This window comes from Barbatula barbatula, assembly GCF_947034865.1.
Source record: "Barbatula barbatula genome assembly, chromosome: 6".
NCBI lineage: Eukaryota > Metazoa > Chordata > Actinopteri > Cypriniformes > Nemacheilidae > Barbatula > Barbatula barbatula.
The window spans coordinates 11669348-11695418 of record NC_136765.1 but is presented as its reverse complement, the minus strand read 5'-3'; the positions used below and the strand labels follow the sequence as shown (position 1 = coordinate 11695418).

General features: G+C 39.5%; 1 protein-coding gene across 1 annotated transcript in view; it reads right to left on the bottom strand.

Annotated features, from left to right (window-relative positions):
* crim1 (cysteine rich transmembrane BMP regulator 1 (chordin-like)) overlaps positions 1–26071 on the bottom strand; it is a 96653-nt gene that overhangs the window by 23372 nt on the left and 47210 nt on the right. Inside the window, exons 3-7 of the mRNA XM_079458501.1 lie at positions 24137–24379; positions 22922–23042; positions 21046–21167; positions 8148–8330; positions 4326–4523 (exon numbers count right to left, since the gene is read on the bottom strand). Coding sequence (XP_079314627.1) covers positions 4326–4523; positions 8148–8330; positions 21046–21167; positions 22922–23042; positions 24137–24379 — 867 coding nt within the window. The remainder of the gene's footprint in view (positions 1–4325; positions 4524–8147; positions 8331–21045; positions 21168–22921; positions 23043–24136; positions 24380–26071) is intronic.

The window sequence follows — 26071 nt, the reverse complement described above, 5'->3', positions numbered from 1 at the left end:
GAAGGCATGGCAGAGGGATAAACTTTAAAACTCACAATGTTTAGAAATATGCTATCAATAGAACTTGCTTTGAGCCGGGAACATTCTTTAAGCCAACATTACAATGTAACTGTGCAGAAGATACACCCGCATATATACAGTTTATTACCCCACAGTTCTAACACTACTTTCCATCTTTGTCATTTAGTTGAAGCTTTAAAGCGAAAGAGAAGTTCAGTTATTGCAATAAAAGTAACTCTGGAGCAACGGCACAGTTGTTGCTGTTCATGTAATATCAACCTTTTGGTTACCAGCATTCATTGAGGGGAATTATTCACCCAGACATGACAAATTTTGTCATCATTTATTTACCCTAAAGTTGCTGCAAACTCGTATGATTTTCTGTCCTTTGTGAAACACAAAGGAAGTTTTTTGCGTATAATGAAAGTAAATGGGGACTGCTGAGTTCCAAAAAGCCCCATGGAAGTATCATAAAAAGGGTCCATGTGACTCATGCACTACATTCCATGTCTTCTGAAGCCAAATGATGAAAAATATCACATTTTATGTAATTCACAGACGCTTTCAGTGTGACGCTTCATCCACGAAACTGCGAATATACATGAATGTGAATTTCACTGAACAATGATTACAATTTCTGTTTCTCACACATGAAATGATGACGTGACTTCCGAAGACTTCTTCCAAAGACACGTATGGATTACTTCCATGTCATTTTTTATCTCTTGACAGCATTTGGTGTCCCACGTGCAGAAGACAGAAAATCACTGCATGGTACCAGACACACTCTAAAAAATGTTTGGTTCTTTCAACTCATCATTGGGTCCAAAATGGACAAACCCAACTTTAGGGTCAAATTAACCCAGAACTTTTTATATTTGACCCAACAATGGGTTAAAACAACACTAAATATTTGGTTAAAAAACATCTCAATATAGGATTATAACCCTTCTGTTGGTATGTCCATTTTTTACCCAGTGCTGAGTTGAAATGTTTTTAGATTGTAATGTTGTATAAGTATTCAAAAACTAATTTGATATTTTAGGCAAACTACACCTTTACCAATAGGGTGCCAGGACAACATTATAAGGGTTGGACCCCAGACCCCATAAATCCAACTGTGTAAAGACATGTTTAGCAAGCCCCCCTTCCTCGAGACCACGTTCCCGGTTGTGCTACACTATCCACCAAGCGAAATTCAGAGTCATGAATTCATTTGAAGCACAAAGCGGTTAGTCACCTAGCCGTCACAGTGGGATGAACTTCTAAAGCGTTTGAACCTTTACACATTCAATGCTCTCCCTGCGCATAACCTTTCACTGCAGCCCGTGATGATGAGCAGGCAGACATGCTGCCTTTGATCTAGCTCTGCACTGCCCAGAGAAGCAGAGCGAATTCAAATAAGGAGAAAGCGCTATATTTCAGATCCGGTTGCAATGCAGTGGCGCTATTGTGTGTACAGAACTTTATAAGGAAAGCCATACTATAGGAGCCTCGCACTGCTCCCTGATACCACAACCAGAGCTGTCTCCAGTCAGGCAGACCCATCTAAACCTCTAAGTTTAATTGATGATAGGTGAACGTGAGTGTGCCGTTCCCTGCAGCCAATCAGACGTGATGCTGTCATGTTCTGTCCATCCTCTGAGCTCCCTGCTATGCTTTCTGCCCCAGGCTCTTGCTTTCCCAGCCTGTTCAAATGACCTAAAATCTTATGGGCTGCTAACACACTCGTTGCATTCTAATAGAGGTGGGGAAAACTAACGTGCGCGGTTCTTTTTGTTGTCAGGGTCCTGCTACGCCCTGTGTTTTTAAATATTAATATGCATTTGCTAGCATTGTCTGGGTGATTGCTAAAAGCAATGTCTGTGCTCGAAGTAGCCCCCTATACCCTAATAATTCACTGTTCGAGGGGACATCTATTTTAAGTGGTGTCTGTATGAATGGAAATGATTGAGTGCACTTATTCAACCCTATGATGCTTTGCAAAAATGAGTGTACAACCAATGTACACTTACGGCTAGCTGCTAGCCGTCCATCTTGAGGCTCGGTCAAAATGAATTTTTGCTTCTACGCAGAAGATGGTGCTTTAAATTGCTTCATCAAGCGGACTATATCAAAGTCCATTTACGGATGTCGTGCCACTTGGTGGCCATGTTTGCACTGCCTCCGGGAAGCTATTTCACTCATCGGAAGACCACAGTCCTATCTACTCGAATGGAGGAAGACATATACGGTATTTCTAAAAACCGCTAACAAAAAACACAATTAAATATTTCCAACCAACAACAAAAAAAACCATAACTTCGGTTTCCTAAGCTCAAATACACCGAAACACACCTTTCTTTTTACTGAGTTGGAACTTCCTTCGCTAAAGCGGCCATATTGAGCGTTTCAATTCCTACACATGGGATAGTAATGGCAGTGCATCCCATTAATATCTATTATCCTTGACTATATAAGTAAACTTATAGGGAATAGGGATATTGAATGGGGGTATAGGTGGGCAATTTTGGACACAGCCAAAATCTGCAGCTGCATTTCTGCTAACTATGAGCAACGGTAGAGCAAGCAATTAGCAATCAGCAAGATTTTTTCCGGCCTCATTTGAGACACAGCTCTCATCCTCTCAGATAAACAGAGCTGGAGCGCGAGACAGGACTTTGATTTGCTTGGATCTTTAATTAGAAGGAGGTTAAAGGTGCCGATGGTAGATGAGACACACAGGAATCCTATTACCCCCGCTGTGACTCAATTCCACTGGAACGACATTGATCATAACCAACACGCCAGTTGGTTGAATCTCGCCCCCACAGCCACAAAAACCCAGGGTTGTTTATTGCGGTTTTTCATAGCCTCCTACACGCATATTGTCAGGCTGGCATTTAGAAGACGTTGATAAGATTGTTAATCGCTCTAAACAAGGTTTCCTCCGAGTCTATATGAGCAACAAAGGAAAAAATGTCACGCACCTTTTACGTTTGGAAAATCTAGACGGCGAACAGAGCCATGAGAAAATCTATATTTCCCAGCTCTTCGAAAAGGTGATGTCATCAGTCTGCACACAACCAATCCCTAGAAAGATTCATTATCCAACATACCTGCCACTCATCTATCATTCGCTTACATCTTCCTGCATGTGTGTGTGTGAAATAACCTTTACAAACTCTCTTCTGAGGAATGTAGTCCATGCCTCTGAGAACTGAGCTGCATTTCTGCATTCAAAGGTGTGTATACCTCGTGCTGATTAATCAAAGCTCATGATGAGATACAAAATGAAGCAAAGCTTTCACTTGCAACAAACAGTGAGCAAACAACCCAGCCAGCTGCAGGAAGTCCCTGGGGTGGCCTCTCTAGATCTGCGGGCACAGTGTGAAAAACACACCGGCAGTCATGATATGAAATTCCACTGATAGTGAGGGTGGGCAGTGAGGTCTAGAGAAAAACACACAGAGGGGTTCGGGTGCACCAATGCATGACAGTAAAAAAGACAGGGAAACGTGAAGCAGAAGGGTTATGAGGATGTGGAGATGTTTAGGTTGGGTTTGGAGATGGAAGGTGGTGAGAGATCGAGGTATGCACCTGCCTGCCTTTGCTCTCACAGTGTAGTAGATTATTCACACCTTCAGTGTGTGACTGGAAAGTAAAAAACATGCACCTGTGTGCTAGAAGAACAATACAGAGAATTTTCAAAAGTAAATTTTTTGGAAAAGAAGTGAATTGACGCATGCAGAAGTCACTGGCATGGTGCTAAGATTGTGGGTGGTTATGTATTGCATTGCTCTATAGGGTCCCTACTGTCAAATCTTAATGGTATTCTCATCCACAGATATGACTTGCTTAGGAAAGTAATAGCATGCAGTTCAACAAGCCGTATGGTTTGTCATATCAAATAAGCATGAGCAATAGCAATATCGGTCCTTGCCTTAGCAAGCACCGCTCATAACTTCATTATGTATATGAATAATTACACTAGTGTTGGGAGATCTGAATTATTGCCGAGAATTGAAAATACCGCTCAGAACTGTCACAGCACTGGAAGTTATTTTTGTAATAAAATTAATATAGTTTATTTTTAATGATTCTTTATGAATACATTAGTTGAAAGACAAATGGCAGAGGTTGTTAAAGTTTAAAAGAACTAAAACTATTAAAACATTTATGTCAATTGAAATCAAATAACGTATATGAAATGAAAATGAAGATCATTATTAACATTATAAAAATATAAAAAAACTAAACTGGAAACAAAAATAAATTAAACTTATAATGCAGAATTTAAGAATGATAGACCGAAGACAAACCGGTATGAAATGTGAAATTCTCACCCTCGCACACCGGGCAGCACTCTCCTGGCACTGTAACAGGGTTCAGGCAGCTGTGGCCGCAGGCGGCCGCCACACAGCGAGCTTCTCCACTCACACACTGGCAGAAGGTGCAATCGTCTTCCCGCCAGTGGTCGCCATGAGCCAGGATCTGCCCGTTCACGTAGCAGCCAGCGAAATTCAGTACTGGGTACACAGGGTCTGTGTGGAAAAAGTGAGGAGAAGGTTAGAGGACAGACAGGATTCTTTTTATAATCAATTGCATCGATTATGGAGTCTTGGGTTATGGGAAATTTTGTAAAAAGGATTTAAACATGGAGAATTGTGGAATGACACCGTTACCGTTATCTGAAAACATAATCAAATTAGCCAACCTATTTAGTTAACAAACATTCAGGGGACGGAAGACGTGTAGATCCTTATGAGCGATGTGCATGTCAAGTCCACAGAGCTATATGGCAAAGACTTCAATATTAGGACATTTTCAGAGACAGGACGAGAGATATTCGGATGATTACTGTGAACAGTTTTTTACAAACTGAATCAAATCTGAAGTTTTAATCCAGCAAAGCCAATCTGTGAAAGCACTGGCTGGTAAACATACGTGATTATTTCATCAGATGGTGTCAGTCAGTGCTCCACATTAGAGATGTGCTGTAATGTGATGAATAAGATTAAAATGTGCATTTATTTGTATTCATTATTTTTGATGTGTGTGATTTCTCATTTACATGCATGTCATTCACAAATACACAACATGTATTCATATTAAATGCAGTCGAGCTTTCATCGCGTTACTCTTTTCAGATAAATTAAGTGTTTAATATCATTACGTTTCTTTTTAAGGACTGGAATAACAATGCACGTAAGCAATTCTGCTCTTACGAAGAATGACCAAGCTCTCTAAAATACCCATGGTTTTACTACAAATATATACCACACATTCACTATAATAAAACCACTAATTTCCATAATGGGTGTTTATCAGTCATATCCGTTTCAAATGAAATATGACCAGTAAGAGAAAACACAGGTTTGGAAATAAATGTATGTATTATTCAGAATGTGCATTTGGATGGGAAATATATTTATAGGAACATTTCAGCAAGTTAAAGAGATAAACATCCTCAGTTTCAAAGCCCATACTGCACACAAGCGTACTCCTGCATGTTATTTTAAAAGAAAGGCAGTTCATTTCGCAGTATCAATCTCACCCATGCTTTCCTCAATTATTTTGTGTCAAGAAATTGTGAAAACTGAGCTGAGGAGGTCGATGTTCAGCTTTAAAGCAGCCGGGTTCTTCAGTAACACCTCTGGTTAGCGGAATCAGCCATTGGTTTTAACTGTGTTGCTATGCTACCGGAAAAAACGACACACTGCTTCGCTTACCGGATCCAGGAAATGCGATAAAAGTACATGCAACGCTCAATATGGACGCTCTAGCGAAAACTCCCGATACAGTTCATGTCATGTTTAATTATTGTTCTGATTTTTGTCAGCGACTTTATAAATATCTGCCTTCGCCCATTCTAGTATGTAGGAATGTGGACTATGATGCCGTGACGTAAATAGTTGCCCAGAGGCATTGCAAACACGGCCGCCGAGTGGCACGACTTCCGTAAACGGACTTTGTTACAAATCAGTCTTGGTCAATCACCTGTTGCCTGGCTACCAGTTTTTCTCAATCTAGTGCATTATGTGAATGAAGTAACAATAGATCAGGTGAAAAGGGAGTATTATAAATATGTGACCGTTTTTAATAACTTGATGGCTATTTACATCTTATTCCATCTATAAACTCTTGCGTTACCAAAGCCATGACTGACAGATTTGAATTACGTACCAAAGAACCGTCAGAGCACAATTTCTGCACAGGCTGTCCTGGATCAGCGCCGAATGGAATTGTTAAGCAACGGTCAAAGCCGATGGTGGAAAGGTAGCTATAGACAGCATTAATATATTTTTTTACCTCTGGTAAATCACATTTATGGCAAAGGTGCTATTGGTTTAAGTGAGTGAATATAAATATCTGAGGTCAAACTGTGTTGAATCACACTGAAAATCGATCCAACACACCTGAACACCACACAAGGGTTAAAGGGAGAGGGCATAAATCTCTCTTACCTCAACAACCAAGTGTTACTCATCAGTACTTTGGTTTAAGTAAACCGAAGTTGCATATCAGTAAACGTATAGATTGTTCATATAGAACTTCAATTCTTGTAGGCTTTAGTTGGGCAATTTGATTGAATCCACTGCAGTAACACTCTGGTGAGAAGCTACGGGGAATGGCGGAGTTTCACTACATAACGGCTAAATGATTCGCAAACTAATCTCAACATGACCACAATCTGATAAAGATAACATGAGCGAAAAACGTGGCGAGGTAATACCAAGGAATAATGTATTGGGCAACAAAATCTACCCATGAGAGAGGCATGGCAATCGAAATTACATGTTCCCAGGTAGCCTATTAAAGGTTGTCTGCAAAATAAAACAATGAACAGATCCCTGAACTAATTAGCCTTGGATGCTCATTGAATTCACAACACACAAAGTATTTATCTTGCAAATTGAACATCCAATCCGCAATTTTTCCTTATCACATAACATGAAATGCTCAATATCTTCTGTGATGTTAATAAAACAGTCACATCGTCATTGCTTTAGCATCCAGTTTGGGGCTTGGATGACACTTTTCATTAATATTCAAAGAAATCAGGTTTTGAATCAATTATAGGCAGTGCATAAGTAATAATACAACCCTAAGGCAAGAGACATCCAGTATGCCAAAGATTGCATTTACATTTACATTTAGTCATTTAGCAGACGCTTTTATCCAAAGCGACTTACAGATGAGGAAACATTGGAAGCAATTATAACAACAAAATACATAAGTGCATCAAACTAGTCCATTAAAGCCTAGCACAGTATACAAAGCTAAGAATAGTGAGGTAAGTAATTTATTTATTTATTTATTTTTTTTATAAAGAAGGAAAGGGAAGAGAATTAGGAAAAATCAATCAGCGACGTGTTGACGGAAGAGATGCGTTTTTAGGCGTTTTTTAAAGATGGCAACCGAGTCTGCTGATCTTGTAGCAGCTGGTAGATCATTCCACCAATGTGGAACAGATCCAGAGAAGGTACGGGAGAGTGACTTTTTTCCTTTTTGGGATGGTACCACTAGTCGTTGTTCCTTTGCAGACCGCAGTGATCTGGCAGGAACATAGATCTGCATTAGCGAGTGGAGATACGATGGTGCAGATCCGGTGTTGGTCTTGTAGGCCAGGAGCAAAGCTTTGAACTTTATGCGGGCGGCAACAGGGAGCCAGTGTAACCTGATGAAGAGTGGAGTTACATCATTGAAGACCACTCTTGCCGCCGCATTCTGGATCATCTGGAGAGGTTTGATTGTGCAAGCAGGAAGTCCAGCCAGAAGCGCATTGCAATAATCCAGTTTGGACAGGACAAGAGCCTGGACTAGGACTTGCGTAGAGTGCTCTGATAGGAAAGGTCTAATTTTCCTAATGTTGTAGAGGATGAATCTACAGGACCGGGTGGTGCTGGCAACCACCTGGTCCTGTAGATTGTTCAATGAGTTTTGTATAAAGGTGTGTGCAGTCGATAAACTAAGAGTTTCTAGAGAATGTGAATATGTTAAGTTTCTGCTCTGTAATTTGTTTGGCCAAGAAGCATTGAGCATGGCGTTGTTATTATTCCATTCTCAGATTCCGCATGGCTGAATCGCACACATAATGCCTACTTTACTTAAGCCTAAATACAGTATATGAATTATCAAAGCACAAACAGTTGAAACTGTCTAACCTTCACAGACGGCACAGCATTCTCCCTCGGGTACGTAGTAGCGTTCGCAGTGCAGGACGCCACACTGCGCCGTGAAGCACACGGATACTCCACCCTGACATCGGCAAAAGCGACAAGCGTCCATCCTGAACATGTCGCCGTCGTGGTATTCCACTCCGTTAAAAGTGCAGGCCGCCTTTGTCTCTGCAAAACACAGCCATCCATACACAGTGCATTAGAGCTTGTCACATTTATGATTGACAGCACAAACAAAACAAAAAGGGTCTTGACGGCAGGACGGAGAAGAAAAGATAGTTATGGGGTACGCAGGGACCTAAACATGGTGCATTTGTGTCCGGGAAAGCTTTTAGCTGCTGAGTTCCAGAGTGGCGTAGAATTGATGCTTACTGGTCACCATGGCAACCCCTATGTATGAAATTCCCCATTCAGTTTGTGTTTTAACATAGTTTGCAAAAAATGTAACATTAATGAAGGTCTATAACATAACTTTCTGATACATTTTGTTAATCTTTTAAACATTTAAAATGAACATTTATTTGTAGAATTTTTTTTAATAAACAACTATTTAAAAATTAAAACAATATTCTTACAGAGGAAAGACCAAGACTACTTGTTACAAAAGGAAGGTGTCGCAAGGGTTGTATCTAAAAGGTTTTGAGTCAAAAATTATATTACACATTTTTTCCTCAAGAATCCCTCAAGAATCCCTCAAGAATCCCTCTTTAATAAGAATATTATTATTGAATTCTATACCCCGAACTACAACTCATAATAATTGTATGCGTATAGCTGTCGGGTAAACAAGCAAACAAAATTAAATTACACAAAAATACTTTACATTCAGATATGATTGACTAAATGCAGTACTAAAGACAGATGATAACCAAAAGGATGAATTGTGCTGTTCTGTCAAGCTGAAAAGTATAACAGGTTGTTCTTTGATTTTCTATGATGACCGCCAAATACAGTGTGACAACATGCCCCGCAAAAGTCAACAGTTTTTTTAAGTGAACTATAAACAGTGCGAAAGATACAACAACTACTGTAATAATAAAAATAATAATGAAACAATATGTCAAACATTCACCAACAACAAAAACATAGAACTGGAGTGAATAACGTCTATAATTAGCAAACGCTACTCAGTCTCCTTGTAGTTATGTTGAATGACGCCGCAAACATCCTTGAAAGTACGTCCGTTCACAACAGGGCTGACGGACTGCAGTCGTAACGCAGAACCTTCAGCCTGTGACAAATACAGCATGAGACCTTGGGAAGCTCCGTGCAATTCTTTGAAATGAAAGAGTGACAGAATTTCAAAGCAATCCAATAAGAGAGGAATTAATAGTAACCTGGAGTCCACAAAACTCACCCAGAGGCACATGGGAATTGATCCTTACACGCTTAACTGCTGTAAGATCGGCCACTGCTGCACAGGGTTTTTGATTTCGGTGAATAATTTTCTCAATTAGTCGAGGCTCAATGAATTACCCGCTAATCTGGTGTGGCAACACTGAAGTTGTCACAGTAGACAGTCTTCACAGAGGACTGTGCGGATTTGCTCGGTTTTCTAATCAAAGCTGTTTTTGTCTGCCTGGTTCTGTCGTTCTCCTTTGGGTGGCTGACGCTGTTGTAGAAAGTGGCAGCTAATTGGAGAGAACCGCCTTTAACTCAATGCATAAAAGAAGAGAGAAAACTTACTAAAAAGCAGTAAAAGTACTAACGTTAATCCCCTGCTAATACGAAGCTGAAGACAAATCTAACGTCTGATAACAAGCTATACAAAACAACAGCGCTGATATACAGATGGAGCAATACAGATGTTTATCAACAGATGGCTATCTGTGAGCTTAATATGTCAAGTGTCTTGTATTAACGGGTGATGTTAATGATATCTCTGAAGGATAAGCAGAAGGACCCAGAGCTGTTATCAGTGAAACAGTGGATAAAAGGGTTTAACTGGGTATCCCAAACTTAACGGACATTGAATGACTTGTTAGTCTATTATTTAGAAATTTAGATGAGGACTAATTGGTTTTTAAGGGATTACTCTTATTACAAAGAGTGTTTTCCAACATTTCCCGACCAATTCTACCCAACAGCATACCCAGTCTCTACCAATATCTCATTTATTCCCAACCAAATTCCTTAGCTGTTCTCTACTCTATCCTTTCTGACCCAATTCCATTCACATTTCCTACCCTATCCCAGTAATTCCCACATTTAAAACAATACAAAAATGTACTACTTAAGGTCCAGTGTATGAGATTAAGTGGAATCTAGGGGTGAGGTCGCCAATTGCAACCAACGGGTCACTCCACCCCCTCTTTTGAATCACTTTGTATAATACTATACAAAGCAAGTACTCTGCATATAACATTATGTACGGATATGTAGAGGTTATGAAAGTCATGTATATTATATTGCATTTCCAAAACATTTCACAATGGACCTTTAATCATTTTCATGTATTTTTTAAATGGTTAAAAAAAGTCAAATACAGAAATAGACTGCAAATTTACATACAAAAAAACATAAAAACATGTACATTTTATTTTACATAAATGTTATTTGACATTTATTTCTGGTGCACCAGCTGCAGAAATATTACAGTTTTTAACACCACAACCAAATTCATCTCCCATTTCCAACCCAACATTTCCCAACTGCATTTCTATTCTTTACTCTTAACCTGCCCATTCCCTAACCGATTCTATATATTCTCTACCTAATTGTTAATAAACACGAACGTAAGAAAGTAAACAAAATACAAATGTTCACACCTTTACAGACTTATAATCTATGTGTGCATTAAAGGTAAACAGGTTTGGCTCATACTTGAGACCCTGCGCATGAATTGCCTCTCTGGACCTAATTAGGGAAATAAGGGCAAGATTGAGGTGGGAGAATGAGTGAAGTAAGCAGCTATTAACATGCACCTTGTACGTTGTGATTGCAGTGGTACATAAGCCTTCTCCTCCCATACGATCCTTTGAAACTATACTTTAGAGATGCCACGTTAAACTGTAGTCTTGATCATAGCAGCCATAAACACACATCTTAATTACATGTTAATGAGTGTTTTCAAAGCGCCCTGTCCTCGAGCCCACAGGACAGCATGCACTATGATGCATATAGAGCCTGGTGACGTGATGTGGCAGAGGCGAAAAATCACCGGAGATTTGTGATGGTGACGTCAGCATCTTGACCTTCCCAGATGTTTATTGCACTGGACCCACCCCATGGGCCTCATTTTTTAAATATTTCACAAGTGTCCACATCATGTTCATTCAGTGTTCAGAGCCGATCAGAGGTGAATCGTGCACAGATACCATGTGAGCGAAGCGGCAATGCATTTTCTCCTTTCTGTCTCATTGAATCTCAGTTTATGTAAACCTGCTGCTTTAAAAACCCTTCTGTTGAATCTCATATGTTTTTAAGATAAAGCCTGACCCAGGCTGCCTGGATGCAGCAAGAGAGTGCAGATAGCGTGCTTGCCCCCACATGTTTTGCTGGTTGTTATGACCTCACCAGAAAAAAACAGCAAAGATACGGTAAAAAGAAGAGTCTGTTTTTGAAGGGCAAGCCATACGTGCTGGTGTATAAACAGCTGGCTAAGGCACATGGAAAGCTGGTGTCTGCTCTATGTTTTATCCCTCTCTCACCACAGCAGGATAATATAGGACAAATAAGCAAAGTTTGTGAGACTTGGGCTGGTGGCTCCTTTCTCAACCCACTGGCTGCCTTGATTCGGCGACTTTACTCATCACAACGGATTATCCAACTGTAGAAAATTCCTTCATAGTTTTATGGGAAAGTCTTTGACTTGGACTTATTCCGAAATCCTCTGGCATTAGCGATAGGGCTTCATGTGGGGAGAACGAACTTAATGCGCTCTGTTTAATATTCGGAATGTCCTTTCAGAACCGTAATCCTCTAATGACTCTGTCGAGGAAGGAAGTCCTGAATCAAAGTCTGGGTTCAATTTTCGTTAAGGGTTGTTCTAAGATTTTGCGTCCATCAGTTTTGCTCTTTCTCATGGCAAAAATGATAAACTGTTAGCTCAACAAAGTATATAGAATAAATGCAGCATTTCAATGTGAGTCAACGCCGGAAAGGTTTTCATTCAAAACAGAGCATAAATTCTGATTATTTTATAAAAGCAAATGCATGGCCAATATATCTATATTGATAGACCAAAGGCTTGTGATTTTTGATTGTGGCTAAAACATCTATGTACGAACATGCGCACATAGATTTTATGTACAAACAAGATCATCCACATGATTTGAGACTCGGTGAGTTCATAACAACTTTGAGACAACCTGCATTTGATCCTCCAAAGTCTGCAGAAACACAGTTGAGTCTGGATGATACTCAGAATAAAATAACCAAAGGGCTCAGACAGCGTTTCGTAAATGACAACCCATTGAGCTCAAAGGCTGGAGTCCAATAGCACTTTGGCAGGGTTAATTAAATTCAGCACAAAATCCTTGAGAAACACCTTTGAAATAGACTTCACACAGTCACTACAGAAAAAGTCAGAGTGTTTGACACCGGTGTCGGTCATCGAGTGCCAAAGGTGTGTCAGCATTTCTTTCTTCTCTGTTAAGGGTTTGGTAAAAGGAACTATGAAAAGCAACTAAAACTGCCCTGCCTTGTTTCTAGTGTTTTTCTCTAGACTAGCTGTTTAATCTGTTTTGATTCTAGGGGAAGATTCTAGTTTTAGCACAGTCTGAGTCTATTACATGTCTGACTCGCATCTGGCGTATTTAATGACCCACTGAAGTGTGCATCTTTGTTTGATGTGTTGACATAAGTTGGGCAGGACACATTGACTGGCTCCTTACCCTTTTCAAATAGCCTTGTTTAGTTTATCTTACAGCCTGGTATCTGATGAGAAGCTGAAGTGCAGAATGATATTGATCCATATTGGCAGAAAGTGAGAAAGTTTAGAATGCTTATGTCTTCTAAACGTGAATTTTTTTCATGTACATCATGTACAGTCAACAATAGGCAAACATTAGAGATCCGCCATACACTATTTAATGTTTTATCGTTCACTAGCTGGAAAATATAGTTCTCAAAGGGATCCCAACGATATCGTTCTCAGTCTCTTTATCATTATAGTTGTGATGTTAGCTATTCTCCAAAATGAAGAAAGATTTTTTTACGTTATTTATTGACTTCCATAGTAGGCAAAATTACTTTATCATTTTTTTTGTTCTGTTGAACCTAAAAGAAGAAATTTTGAAGAATGTCGGACAGCGAACCGTTCTGGGGCACTCTTGACTAGGTGGTCAAGGGGGGCAAAATCTGTCTGGTTATAAGCATGCTTCCAAATATCTTTCTCTGTGATAATTAGAACAAATACATTTAACCAGATTAGGAACAATTTAAAGGTGAGTAAATGACGACAGAATTTCCATTTTTGGGTGAAGTATCCCTTTAAGGCATTTTGCAAACGTTTCTTTCGTACGTGACTTACAAAAGTGAGGAGGCCAATGGAGCAATTCATCTTCAGGAGGAATTAATATAATGAGAGCTATACATATGCATACTAAAGGCCAAAAAACTTTAAATCCTTAAACATAATCGTTGGCTTGAAAACTATGCAGATTTCCACTGAAGTGGAACATTCATTATTCACAAAAATCTACAAAGCTGCTTATTTTTACCAGGGACGGATACAAATGTGTACTTCAATTGCACTGCAATCTCTCTGGATAAAATCCTCCACTAAATGCATAAACGTAAATGCATAAATAGTCTTATTAATGCTTTTCGATACAAATAAAAGAGCAGTACCAATAGCCCCATTTAACACCGTTTACCATGTTAACTTTATGCTGTGAATTTTCCTCTTAAATCAGCACAAAAAATACACTGAGGACAGCTGCAGATTGTGTCTGGGCCATAAGCTAATGATTGTAATAACATACAGCACAAGCATTATCTAACGCAAAATCACACGGGAGATTCTCTTTCTTCCTGAGGCACCACACCTCAGGTTAAATTAATGGAAGAGGTTGGTAACCATGGAAACACTACCCAGAGACGCCAAAGCCTAGTTTTCTCTGCCTCCCGACTGATCCTACTGGTCCACTCTCCTCTGAGGCCTCAAGGCCAACAGCTGTTAACTGGCCCCACCTGAATTGTTCCAGTGCATGACTGCACTAGTAGTGTCTTGGTGGGTGAGGTAAGTCGCAGAAGTCAACTATGTAATCTATATGCCCGCCTGGCCCTCACACATTTATATGGGCGAACAGCGATGACAAAAATCTGGCTATTATGAGTGGGAGGAGTCAGAAAGCCCCCGGACCTCAACAAACCATCTTGATTTGTCTTTTGAAGATAAACAGAGGTCCTAGGGTTGTCAAACGACTTGAGGGCGAGCAGTGGCGGCTGGTGCAAAAACATTTTAGGGGGCAACAGGAACAATAACCCAAATATTACACCATCAATAATGTAAGACTAAATGTAATAGTTACAGTAAATAGACATTAGACAGGTGATATAACCATTTATCATGACCTCTTAGCTTAAAATGAAACATTCAACCATCAAAGCATGTACTTGTAGCATTAATAGGTGAAATTTAATTTATCGTGTTCCCATTTATTTGCGGGAATACGGTATATTCAAGCAAATTTATGGGTGAAGCTGTTTTAGCTCAGGAGTCAGGACAGGTAAATGGGGGCGTGCACGCTGAATGGTGTTGCCAGGAACTGGCCTATGTCACTGTTTTGAAGAATTTGACATTATACATTTGCACATGACGGGTTTGAAAGTGAAACCTTTCTTATGGTTACTTCCAAATAACCATATTTAAGTATGTAGTTTAACCATTATCTATGGACCTGTAATAAATTATTGTTAAAAGAAGTTTAATATATTTAGTATACTTGTAATGCCTATTTACAAAATACATTACAGTTTAATTTAGTTAGCGCCGCTAAATTACACCACAGTATTTTTCATGAGTGCACTCTGACATAGTAAACAGGGAAAATAATAAAACGTTTTGCTTACAAAACAAGCAGCATTCAATGTGGACATCATCATTGTATTAGAATGATTATAGTGGTTTCATCCATTAAATCGCCTTGAAAGAAAATGTTGTTTTATATTCACAAAATACCTGAAATCTAGCGGGTCTGTCTTCATAATCTTTCGCAGAATTGGGGGTCGAGAATCATCCATTCGCTGCACAAGTTAAGGTTGCGTATGATGACGTAAGCACCTTAGGACTAGCCCTTCGGAAGCCATAGAGAATGCATTGCAAGGCCTGAAGTTTGAAAAAAAAAAGCTCTCTATGGAAGTCAATGGAAGGACTCGAAGTGAAATCGCCCTAAAAGGGGGCGGTACCCTACGGAACGCGAGTTAACGTTGATTGGGCTGTACTTCTACAGGCAGAACACACAGTTCAGCCATCCAGAAGCCCGTCCCTAACCCCACCCCTAAACCTTACGTCACTGGTGCGAAAGCAAATTAGCCACCTCGTCCTTACGAATTCCTGTGAGATTGTGTCGGTGAGTCTTGCCATGTCTTTTTTTTATCCAGAAGGCTTCTTTTACTGTTAGTCAAAGTTTCATGCACTCAAACTGCACTCAAAATGTCTTTTTCCCACCCTCTCTTGTGACATTAGAAGGTGTTTTTTCGTTAGAAATTTCACTGTTAACCTTTTTCTGGAATATTTCTGCTACTTTTCAAACGCCACATGCATAGACAGATTTTATAGTTTCTTCCTACACTTTCTTGACTTAAAAAATATTTTGTAAAAATAAAACAGGAATCTATCAAAACTATAGATCATAGATTTGAAGAAAAGAAAGAAAAAAAAATCAAGCCCTGAAGGCCAAAAGAGCCAATAGTTAAAGAAACACACAGGCATCCTATCTACAGAACCATCTACAGTCTGGTACACAAGGATCTCGTTTCACCCAAGAAATGAAAGAAAACACTCTAAAACAGGACGAAGAAATAGAATTTGAAGGCTGAGAAGATTACGATTCTCATCCTGTCAAATGCTTGAGGTGATTTTTTCTTCCAGTGGTGGAGAAAGCCCCTCTGGAAGGACTCAATCTAACATCTAAATCTTTTTCTTCCGGTCCTACAGTCCAACAGAAGTTGCCTCCCAGTATTTTCCAGCCCTCCCTCATGCTGCAGGCGAGCTTGTTTTGGCTGCAGCTGCTTTTAGACAGACTAAATAATGTGATAACGCGCCACTCCACAGTTGCTCCTTGAATTGCCAAGACCCGGCGCTGCGCTGGACATGCAAATCACTACCACAGCAAAACACCTGCAAATCACGGTGTAGAGAAAAACAATGTCTGCATTTTTTCCATTCTTTATCTGTGGTGGAGCAGACATAAATAACAGCCGAGTATAAAAGAGTGAGCATAGTGCCCACGGGGCCCTTTCAATCATCCCAAAACCTCACGGTGTAAACGTTATATGGATGGCCCCTAGGTGACTCCTATTCTAGCCCTACCTTTATATAATTTTCCTCTTCCGACAAAGCTTTCTTCTTAAAGAGAAACACAGACAGGCGAAAAGGACACGTTTCTTACTGGGCCACAGTGTTATGCTTTTACACTTAACTCTCAACGTTATGTCACTTAACTGACTGAGGCAAGTACAAATGTAGATTTAAGGCATTTAATCTCTCGGAAGAATGATTAGCTGTTTACGCACTTAAGAGTGACGTATCCTAATCTATCAGTGTCTTTGAGAGAGACCATTGTTCCTCGATTTCTATACGTCATAAAAGAAACAAACAATGACCTACTATTTACAGAGCTAATCCTAATGCTAACTGCCTAAGCATCAAGCACAATCATTATTCTCCAAGCTTCACTAAACAACTTCTCCTCCAACACAAATTTCTTGTAACCTCTATTACACTGGTTTCAATCCCTAGGTTGAGCAGCTTGCACAAACCGCCAATCGTGTCCTTCTCCATGACAACCTCTCTGGGTAAACATTAGTTTAATGATGGGTTTTAGCAGTGGGGCTGTATGAATGGGGACTGACAGGTGCAGCAGTTCATGTGTGAAGATGCACAAAGCCAATCAGGGAACTAAAAATACCGCTAATGACAAAGCAAACCTACTGTGCGCTCCCATTAAACTGCAGTCAAATAACTTGTTGATGAACACATTCTGATTTTACGAAACAAACTGTGGACTTTTGCTATCAACAATTAATGCAACGGGAGAAACAAAGTTGCCATTTTAATGAGTAAACAAACCCGATGACAAACAGCTTAATTTGAACTGAAAGTGTAAAATAGCACAACACATAGCAGTTGAACAACCCTTTAAGTCGTCGTCCCATGAAAACCCAAATATTTCTGTGTTAAAGTGCTATAATCGGTTCCCCGGTGTATCTAGCAACCGAGAAAACGTGAAAAATAAGAACCCAGTAAGTTTTTTTTGATGCCTTTCCCTGCAAGCATGTGAGAAATCGAGCCGTTCAGATTTCCCTCCGGGTGTGACGTCCCAACCGGATCTTATTATAATGTTACCGCCCCTTAATCTACATAATTCCACCTACCGCATCGCCGCCATTGTTGTTTTCACAAGTAATAGCGGTGTAAAGTTCGTGGACAACATGCAATGTAGTCGCTGCACAGAGTCCAAACCTCAGAAGAGACAGGAGTGGATTTATTTTATCTTTAGTGGAAATCCATCACTAACCATGAGTAAAAACCTGCAAGCAGGATTAGCTTCAGAGTTCAGGAAATATAATTTAGCTAAACCATTGCAATGGCAGGAATATGCGTGTGTGTGTTGTGTTGACTCGCCGGAAAAATCTGCCAGAAAACACCCCACAAACAGAATCCATCACATACCAGCAGAGACCACCATTTCCATTAAAACCACTACAATTCCCATTATAACCATTAAATCCATTCAACTTCTATTGCATCTTGGGCGTGGTTCTATTGTTTTTTCAGCAGAGTTTTCACATAATTTCATGCAGATCTTTATAATAAAACTGCAATACATAACTTTGAAATATAAAAAAATCTGCTTTTGAACAAGTACTACAATGTAATTTTACACTACTAAATACCATTTTGCATGTAAAGTCTGTATGACTTAATTTCTCTTTTACCCACGTAAATATATATTAGCCTGATCTCAAAGTAATACAAAACTATTTAATGAGGTGGTTAATTTGTACAAGGTAAATCACACAAAAGTGTACGATTGGTAGCAAAAACCAAAACTACCTGTAAAGCTCCACCCCTAAACCTAACCATCACTGTCACGAAAGCAAATCTTACTAAAACATCCAAATGAGATTGTACGAATTCATACGAATTAGCCACCTTGTAAAATAGTATACGAATTGTTGGATGAATATGCAATTTTATCATTAGCCGGTGATAGAGCGGCAAAAGTAACAGATTTTAGTGACACTTTTTAGCTATCCTTTGTTGTCCTATGTTGTTCCAAACATGCATGCCATTATTGTCATTTTTTGAATAAAATATACCTTTAACAATGCACTTTATTGGTATACTACGAAAGACAGAAAATATCCCAATTCCTCTACGGGGTTGGTTACAGAGAAAAATAAAAGAGTTCCAAATAACCTTTGGAGAGGAGGTGCGATTAGCTCAGGGTGGGAATGTTCTAGATTAGATGCAAACACAAAACTCAATTCACTAATCAGTCCTTCTACTTATCTGCTCCCCAAAAGAGTGACATCACCGTCTGAGAGAGGAGTCTGGTACACAAACACTGTCTGAGAATGCTCACTCCCTTGCCATCCCAAAAACCATGTGAAAGTGTGTGTGGGTGGTGCCTTCGAGATTATAAAAGAAACCAGCAAAGCAAGATGGCAATCTGTCTGTCTTGCATCTGTTGTGCTAGAATCATCAAGCAGTGAATTTCTTTGCAAATGGCGATGATGTAGTCGAATATTCAGGGGAATCTTCAAAATAGATGATGTTAAAAATCATTTGCAATAAGAATCTTTCTGCTACTCCGATTTTTCCCCTGAGAACACTAATCTTACAATTGTCTTTCTCTACAGTTTTACAAGATATCTTAGAGATTTGCCACCAATAGATACATCAATAAGTAAATAAAGTTTTTGCTACTCTGGTGTGTGTTTATTCATCTAGACAAGCTGAGACCAGATGCTAACTAGCTTGGGCACAGCCAGAAATCCAAGCAGTGTGTACAGGAGCGGAAAAAATCAAGAGGAAAACTTGTAACTTTGTAGTATTGACTAAATCAGATCCAATTTTACAGAGAACAGATTGAAAAGAATCAACTCCTTCCAACTATGATTCAGACCCTACCAAAAAATCAACGTTAGCTTTCTTTTCCAGCATGTGTTACAACGTGACCACTTGTGATTTCAACTCAACTTATTTATGCTTCAGAAAGTATTGAGAAGGTCAAATTCATGACGTGTGCTTAACAACCGCAGGATATTAATCATTCTCTGTGCGTCCACGAGGTGAAGTTCATTCCCTTATTGTTAGCTTCTTCACGTTCTCCCCCCACCCCTGGAATATTAGATCAGGCTCTGCACTGTACACAGCCACCAGTGGCCAGATGTTCAATTAGCCTGTATTCCTGTTTGGGGCTTTGATGCTCTGTGCTGCTCTCCGGCCTCCACGCTTTGTTCTCAAATCAGCCTAAGGCTAATTTCACCGCCCGCCGTGAAGATAACACACAACCTGGCTCCTCGTACCGCGCGGCTATTCGTGGCTCCTTGTTTATATACATATGTGCTTGAATGAGAGCGACTGCCGCCAAATGACAAGCCGCTCCTTTTCTGTCTGTTGTGATGTCTTTCATATATTGTGCTCCAGGCCTGGCTGTAGGAGAAACTGGAAGGAAATAAACAAATCGAGAGGACGTGGAATTATTGAGGTCCCTCTATTTAGAGCTTTTGTTTGGATGGAGCCTGACTTGTGCCTACGAGCAAATGTGGAAAAGGCCGAACGCGTGACATCCGACGAGGAGTGCAGTGATGTTTCCAGCTTTGATTTTGTGCAAATTTCCCTGTGGCTCGTTCCACCTGTCCCCTGTAGTCACTTCATCTGAGTAAGATCTCCACCACCTGCACACAGCTCTGCCCACAGCGACTGCTGGGTTAAGCTCTCACTTCCTCTCTACTCTCAGCACAGGATTTATTTGTCGGCGAGTGGAGTGTAGCGTGCGTGTTTATGTGTGGACAGTATGTGCCTGTCTCTTGTGAGCATCTCTCTTATTGAGATGCCCTATCTTCCTTACACACTTTCTACACACACAGACAAGCAAATTAAAAGATATACATTTACGCATCTAGCGACTTACATTGCATTACACTATACATTTGTACAGTATTTGCAATCCCTGGGATCGAACCAACCACCTGGGCGTTGCTAGCGCCATGCTTTAGATATCAGAGTCATTTAGAGTGACCTTTAGAGTCATTTTACTTAATAACAAATTCCTGTAACGAAATAGACTATTAAAATGTGTATTGGTCAACGTCATGTATCTATTTTATTTTTAAGTAACAGGACTGGGTTTTTAGCATAGAGTTAGCAAATACACGATTGTAGACGCATGGCAAATATGCTAATAGCATGAGGACAAAACAACATTTACTTAAGTTTTATTCACCCTAAAAATCAAATATATTCTTTTACTGCATAGAAAAAAGTTTCAAATTTTAAATAATGGTGACTGGATTTTGTAAAGACACAAAAGAGAGATATGTGTACTAAAGTGTGTTGTTTGTGTGTGTCTTGTGAGTAATCATCCATTGGTGCTGAAAGTGGTCACTATGAAAGCAGCGACCGGGCTCTGCCCAGCGACTAGACAACCTCTTTAATGCACATACTCATAAACACTAATTAACGAATTCAGAAAACAGAACTTACCGTTGACACACTGGAACACATCACAGCACCTCCCAGGTGTTCCGTCTCCACGGGACATGACCTGAGGGGAAGTCCCCGCTGGGCACTGTGGGAAGCTGCAGAGGCCAGGCAAGCACTCGCATCTGAGTGGTGAAGGGAATAAGAGAGAGATGCTGTTGGGGGGCCTGTCGTACCAATTTCATAACAACGAAATAATCTCTCCTGACACACTGTTGTTATGTTCTGTACTAAAAAAATACAATATTAATATATAAAGAGATGCTCTGGGCTAGAGCCCTGCGCGGGACTGGTTTTTTTAATCCCGTCCTCGCTCCCAGTGAATTTCTGACCAATCCCGCCCGCAACGTGTGTTTCACTCCCGCCCGCACTTGCAATTTATGCGCTCGCTCCCGCCGGCACCAGCAAACAATTTAGCTTAAAGAATTTATACATTGTTGAGGTATTCTAATATTCATAATAATAGACACAGAACATTTGCGTTTAATTAAACGCTCATCTTATGGTCGATAAATATGTTCATGTGAGGGTTAAGGACCACGCCTGACAAATAACTTAAAAATGACGACATGTGACAAATTATATTTTTTATTAGACCAATAAAACTTTTCGAAGCTGAAAGGCTATATATATATATATATACACACAACACCGGAACTTTTAGCCTTTAGCTGTGCCTATAACAGCACACACAGTATTCAATCGTAACAATGTGCAACTGACAAATAACAAAGAAAAGAGGTATATTTTGCTTAACACATACAGGGAGAAATGCTTTGTCTTTGAAGCAGAGCTTTACTTGACCGGATATAATCGAGCAGGTATGTCGCCTCAACCCATAGGTGCCAGATTTGTGTCCGTTGAATATTAACACTTTTGCACATTTATTGCAACTTACGACTTCGAATTCTTTAACACTTTTGTCAGTAACAATAGATACATTTGTCCAAATGTCGGACTTGCCTTACTTTTGTTCTGTGCAGTAAATCCCTGCTTTAATATTCCACTTCGTTTACCGGCTCCATCCTTGCTGGCGGGCAGCTATAATTCGTGGCACCAGTACTATTTGTTTTACCCGCCCAGTCCTGCCTGCGGCAAAGGTAAACCCACCCGCTCCCGCGAGATTTGCGTTGGGACCCGTAGGATCCCAATGCAGTCCTCTACTCTGGGCCTTTAGAACCAGTCCTTAAGTACTGGTGGAAAAAATATTTTTTGTGGAAGTACATTGAAAATTGACATTTTTTATTTTTAGTGTTATGGTGTAACAGGATTGGTTAAATGAATAAATAAATAATAATAAAAAGACTATTTATGAATTTACTTAAAAACGTTTTCTTCTTCTGTGAATACTTGACAGACAATTAAAAAAAAAAAATATATATATATATTTACACTAACCCTCTCTCTTTCTCTCAGCAGGTAGTGGTCTAGCTTTTGTTGAAACTAGTAACTTTGTATTAGCACCTGTTGCATTATTGCTCCTGTATGACATATTGCTTATTGCTCCCTGATCTCTTTTTAAGTCGCTTTGGATAATAGCATCTACTAACTGAATAAATGTAAATGTACCATAAATGTAAATACTTATCCACGCAATAAGACTGAGTAGTTTCAACATGGAACAATTAAGTTGTTTGACAAATTTGCCAGCATTACGTATTACATTTGTGTGAACACAAAATAATATATTTTTAAGAATTTTGGTAACCGAACAGCGATGGCAACATTCTTCAAAATATCTTATTTTGTGTTCTGCTGCAGAAAATCATACAGGTTTGAAATGACATGAGGTTGAGTAAATGATGGCAGCATTTTCATTTTTGGGTAGACCATCACTTCAACATAACAGACTAAAACATAAAAAGTGTATTGGGCTAACCTGGTAGGAAGGGTGCAGCAGCCATCCGTTGTCAGTCTGACCTGCGTCTCATAACTGTCGGCTGGACACTGGACAGGTTTCACTGGTGGACACTCTACGGTACTGCAGTCTACGCTGAACACTGAACCCAAAACAAGAGCCAATACATTTATCACTTCTCATCAAAGCCTCCAATTAACACACCTCATCAAACTCATCCATGCAAATGATGTGCCGTAATATAACCCCTTAGGCTTCAACACACACTGTTTACAACTATTAAACTGTTTGTAGTTTGGGCTCAAGGTTAAAAATTAAAGTTGAAAGTTAAAACCGCAATAACTAAACATAATAGACTCGATGAAACGCCATTCGGGCATTTTAGACAGGAAGAGAAATACACATTTGATTGTGAAAGTGAGCATTCTAGACCAGAACCGTGTGCAAATCTGCAGTGGAGTGTGAAGTGGACTGCCATTACAAACAATTTACATTAACCGATAGACAACAAGGTCTGGATTTCAGCTAAAAAGTCAAAATATTTTGATGACTTTTCAAAGACATAATGTTTTCTTTGGAATAACATCTAATGATGATTTGCTGTATACACCACAAGACCAGGAATGTGTTTCAAGATAAAAAGGTACAAATTTAAAATTCGACTATAAAGGAAAAAAGTACAAATTGAATATTTAAATAAATGTTGACAACAGATGTGCCCAACAGCATGACTACATACACATCTGTTCAAATAACACTCTGCAGCTTTAGCATGTCTCAAAAGCTTTGGCAAACTCCCAAAACACAAAATTGACAAGAAGCATCACTGTATATATGTCTTGTTGAAACCGAGTGGTTACCTCTGCTTCAGGCAGACACATTGCAGAAAAAATTATAAAAATATCCATCACCACATTTTCCTGATGTGGACACCCAAAACTCCAGATATGCAGCTTTTGCTTTTTCCAAAAGAAGCTTTCTAAATATACTGTACAAGCTGACACCTTTATGCTCTTTTGCCACAAAAAGACCACCTTTGACAGGCCTGAATTTTCATACAGGTCAGTGCTGGTTTGTGGCTGCACTAGCTGATGAAAAACATAGCCATGATTTTGCCAAGTAGCACCTATGACTAAATTAACATGTTTTGTCAGTCCAGGAATAATGTTTTGTTCATTCACACATAACAAAATAATAAACAGTACGTCACACTGGACCCAATCATCTCAAAATTACCTGGCTTGCATTCGTAGAGGTCGCAGCACTCCCCAGGCTTGCCTGAGCTCTTGGATACGAGAATGTTAAGGTGCCCAGGCTGGCACACTTTCCGCAAACACCCGGCTGGGCTGCACACGCAGCGGCTGGGCAGAGGGCAACATTCACCTGGTGGAGCATAGCCCTCAATTAAAATGGAGTCCTCAGGGCATCGTGGAGAAAACTGCACCTCACACCTCGCCTTGGAACAGTCTGGTCTTTCCTCTATAGAGAAAAAGGACACAAGTGAATATTAGTCATGTTCGGGCACTCAGTCTCGATTACTACCTTTCTACTCACATGTTCATGGTCCAAAGTAACATGTGCCAGGCTTAAAATGCAGTAAAATCAAAATTTTTATTAGGAAAATAAACTTGATTTGGCACAAATAGGGCTGTCACAATATACCGATATTGTAAATTATTATGATATAGAAAAAAACATGAAAATCTATAAATGTATGATAAAATGGTAAATAATTCAGCAGAATTTTGGATTAGGAGTCACAATGGCAGGGGTTAAAGCAAAAACTATCCTGAGCCTGAACTCTTTTTTGCAGGGTTGCGAGAGTAGACATATGCGTAGGGTTATTTGTCAAACAACTAGTAAAATGTTGTTTTTGAGCTTCTCAGATGGACGTTTCTTAAACTTTGATGCTATGCCATATGTGTATGATCACAGAATGACTTGAAGGAAGTGGGGGCATAATTATAACCCACAAAACCAGTTAATGGCGATGATATGGCACAAGTTACATCCACAACACATAGTAATGAGATCACAGTTGGCCAAACAGGTTAGCATAAATGAGCCATCCAAAAAGCAAAAGTGATCACCTTTTTGAGCTTGTTTTTTATAATAATTAGTGAAGGCAGATTTCTTATCCATTTTCAAACTCTTGCTGGCAAATTTTGCAATACAAACTGTGAAACGAAACAATATAAATTCCTATTAAAGTCAGCAGTGAGTGCTTCTCTTTTCATTGGTTTGATTTATATTAACCACACAGAAGAGCAGGAATATTAGGCTGCTGTCACTAATGTATTGACATCAGATTTCTTTCTCAACTTTTTACGGGCACTTCAGACAAATACGACCATGTTTATGACATAAATCTGTGAGATAGGTGCAATAAGCTGTGAAAAAGTTTGAAAACGATTTAGACGCTTTAAAAATCGATCCTTGATATCGCAAACGCAGCGTGTGTGTGACTCGCAGGAATGGAATCGTAGGTCTGTTTAGACGATTTGCCGAATCAACACAATATTATCGATCTTTATGTCAGTGTCCAAATTGTGTTAGTCATTTTTGTAAAAGACTAAAAAGCTTTTCTCTCCATCCTGCCGACTGTTCGCTTGCTACTCTCCAACATGACGTCTCCCCTCCGGCAACCAAGACCCGCCCCATTTTAATTCTTATTGGCTAGTAATGTTTGTTTGGTTGAGAGTGATAGCTGTGTTCCTCTCATACCCTTGGTAGGCGAACTTGTGAACTCAAATTCTTATCAAGAAGCTTTTTAAATGTAATCTCTTTTTAAAGTCAATATTTTTTCCGCAGTCAAACGCCGCAAACCGGAGATCCGTCACGGTGCCAGAAAACTTTAAGCCCTAATAGCTAACAAACTCTCTCTCTCTAATCTTACACTCAACATCTTTAAATTATATATTGGCTCAAAAAAGATAAATCCCACAATAAACAAAAGTAAAGATACATTTTACAGATAACATCATTTGTTTCATGAAAAACACATTTAAACAGATATTGTGATACCGCAAATTCTTTTGGCCACGGTTACCACAATTATATATTGAGAGCCAGAAATATTCAGCGTTATTGTAAAATAATCTCTTTGTTATGTCACAAGACGTTACACAACATTAAAATGAGCATAACCACGAGCAGGCCACACACTTCCAT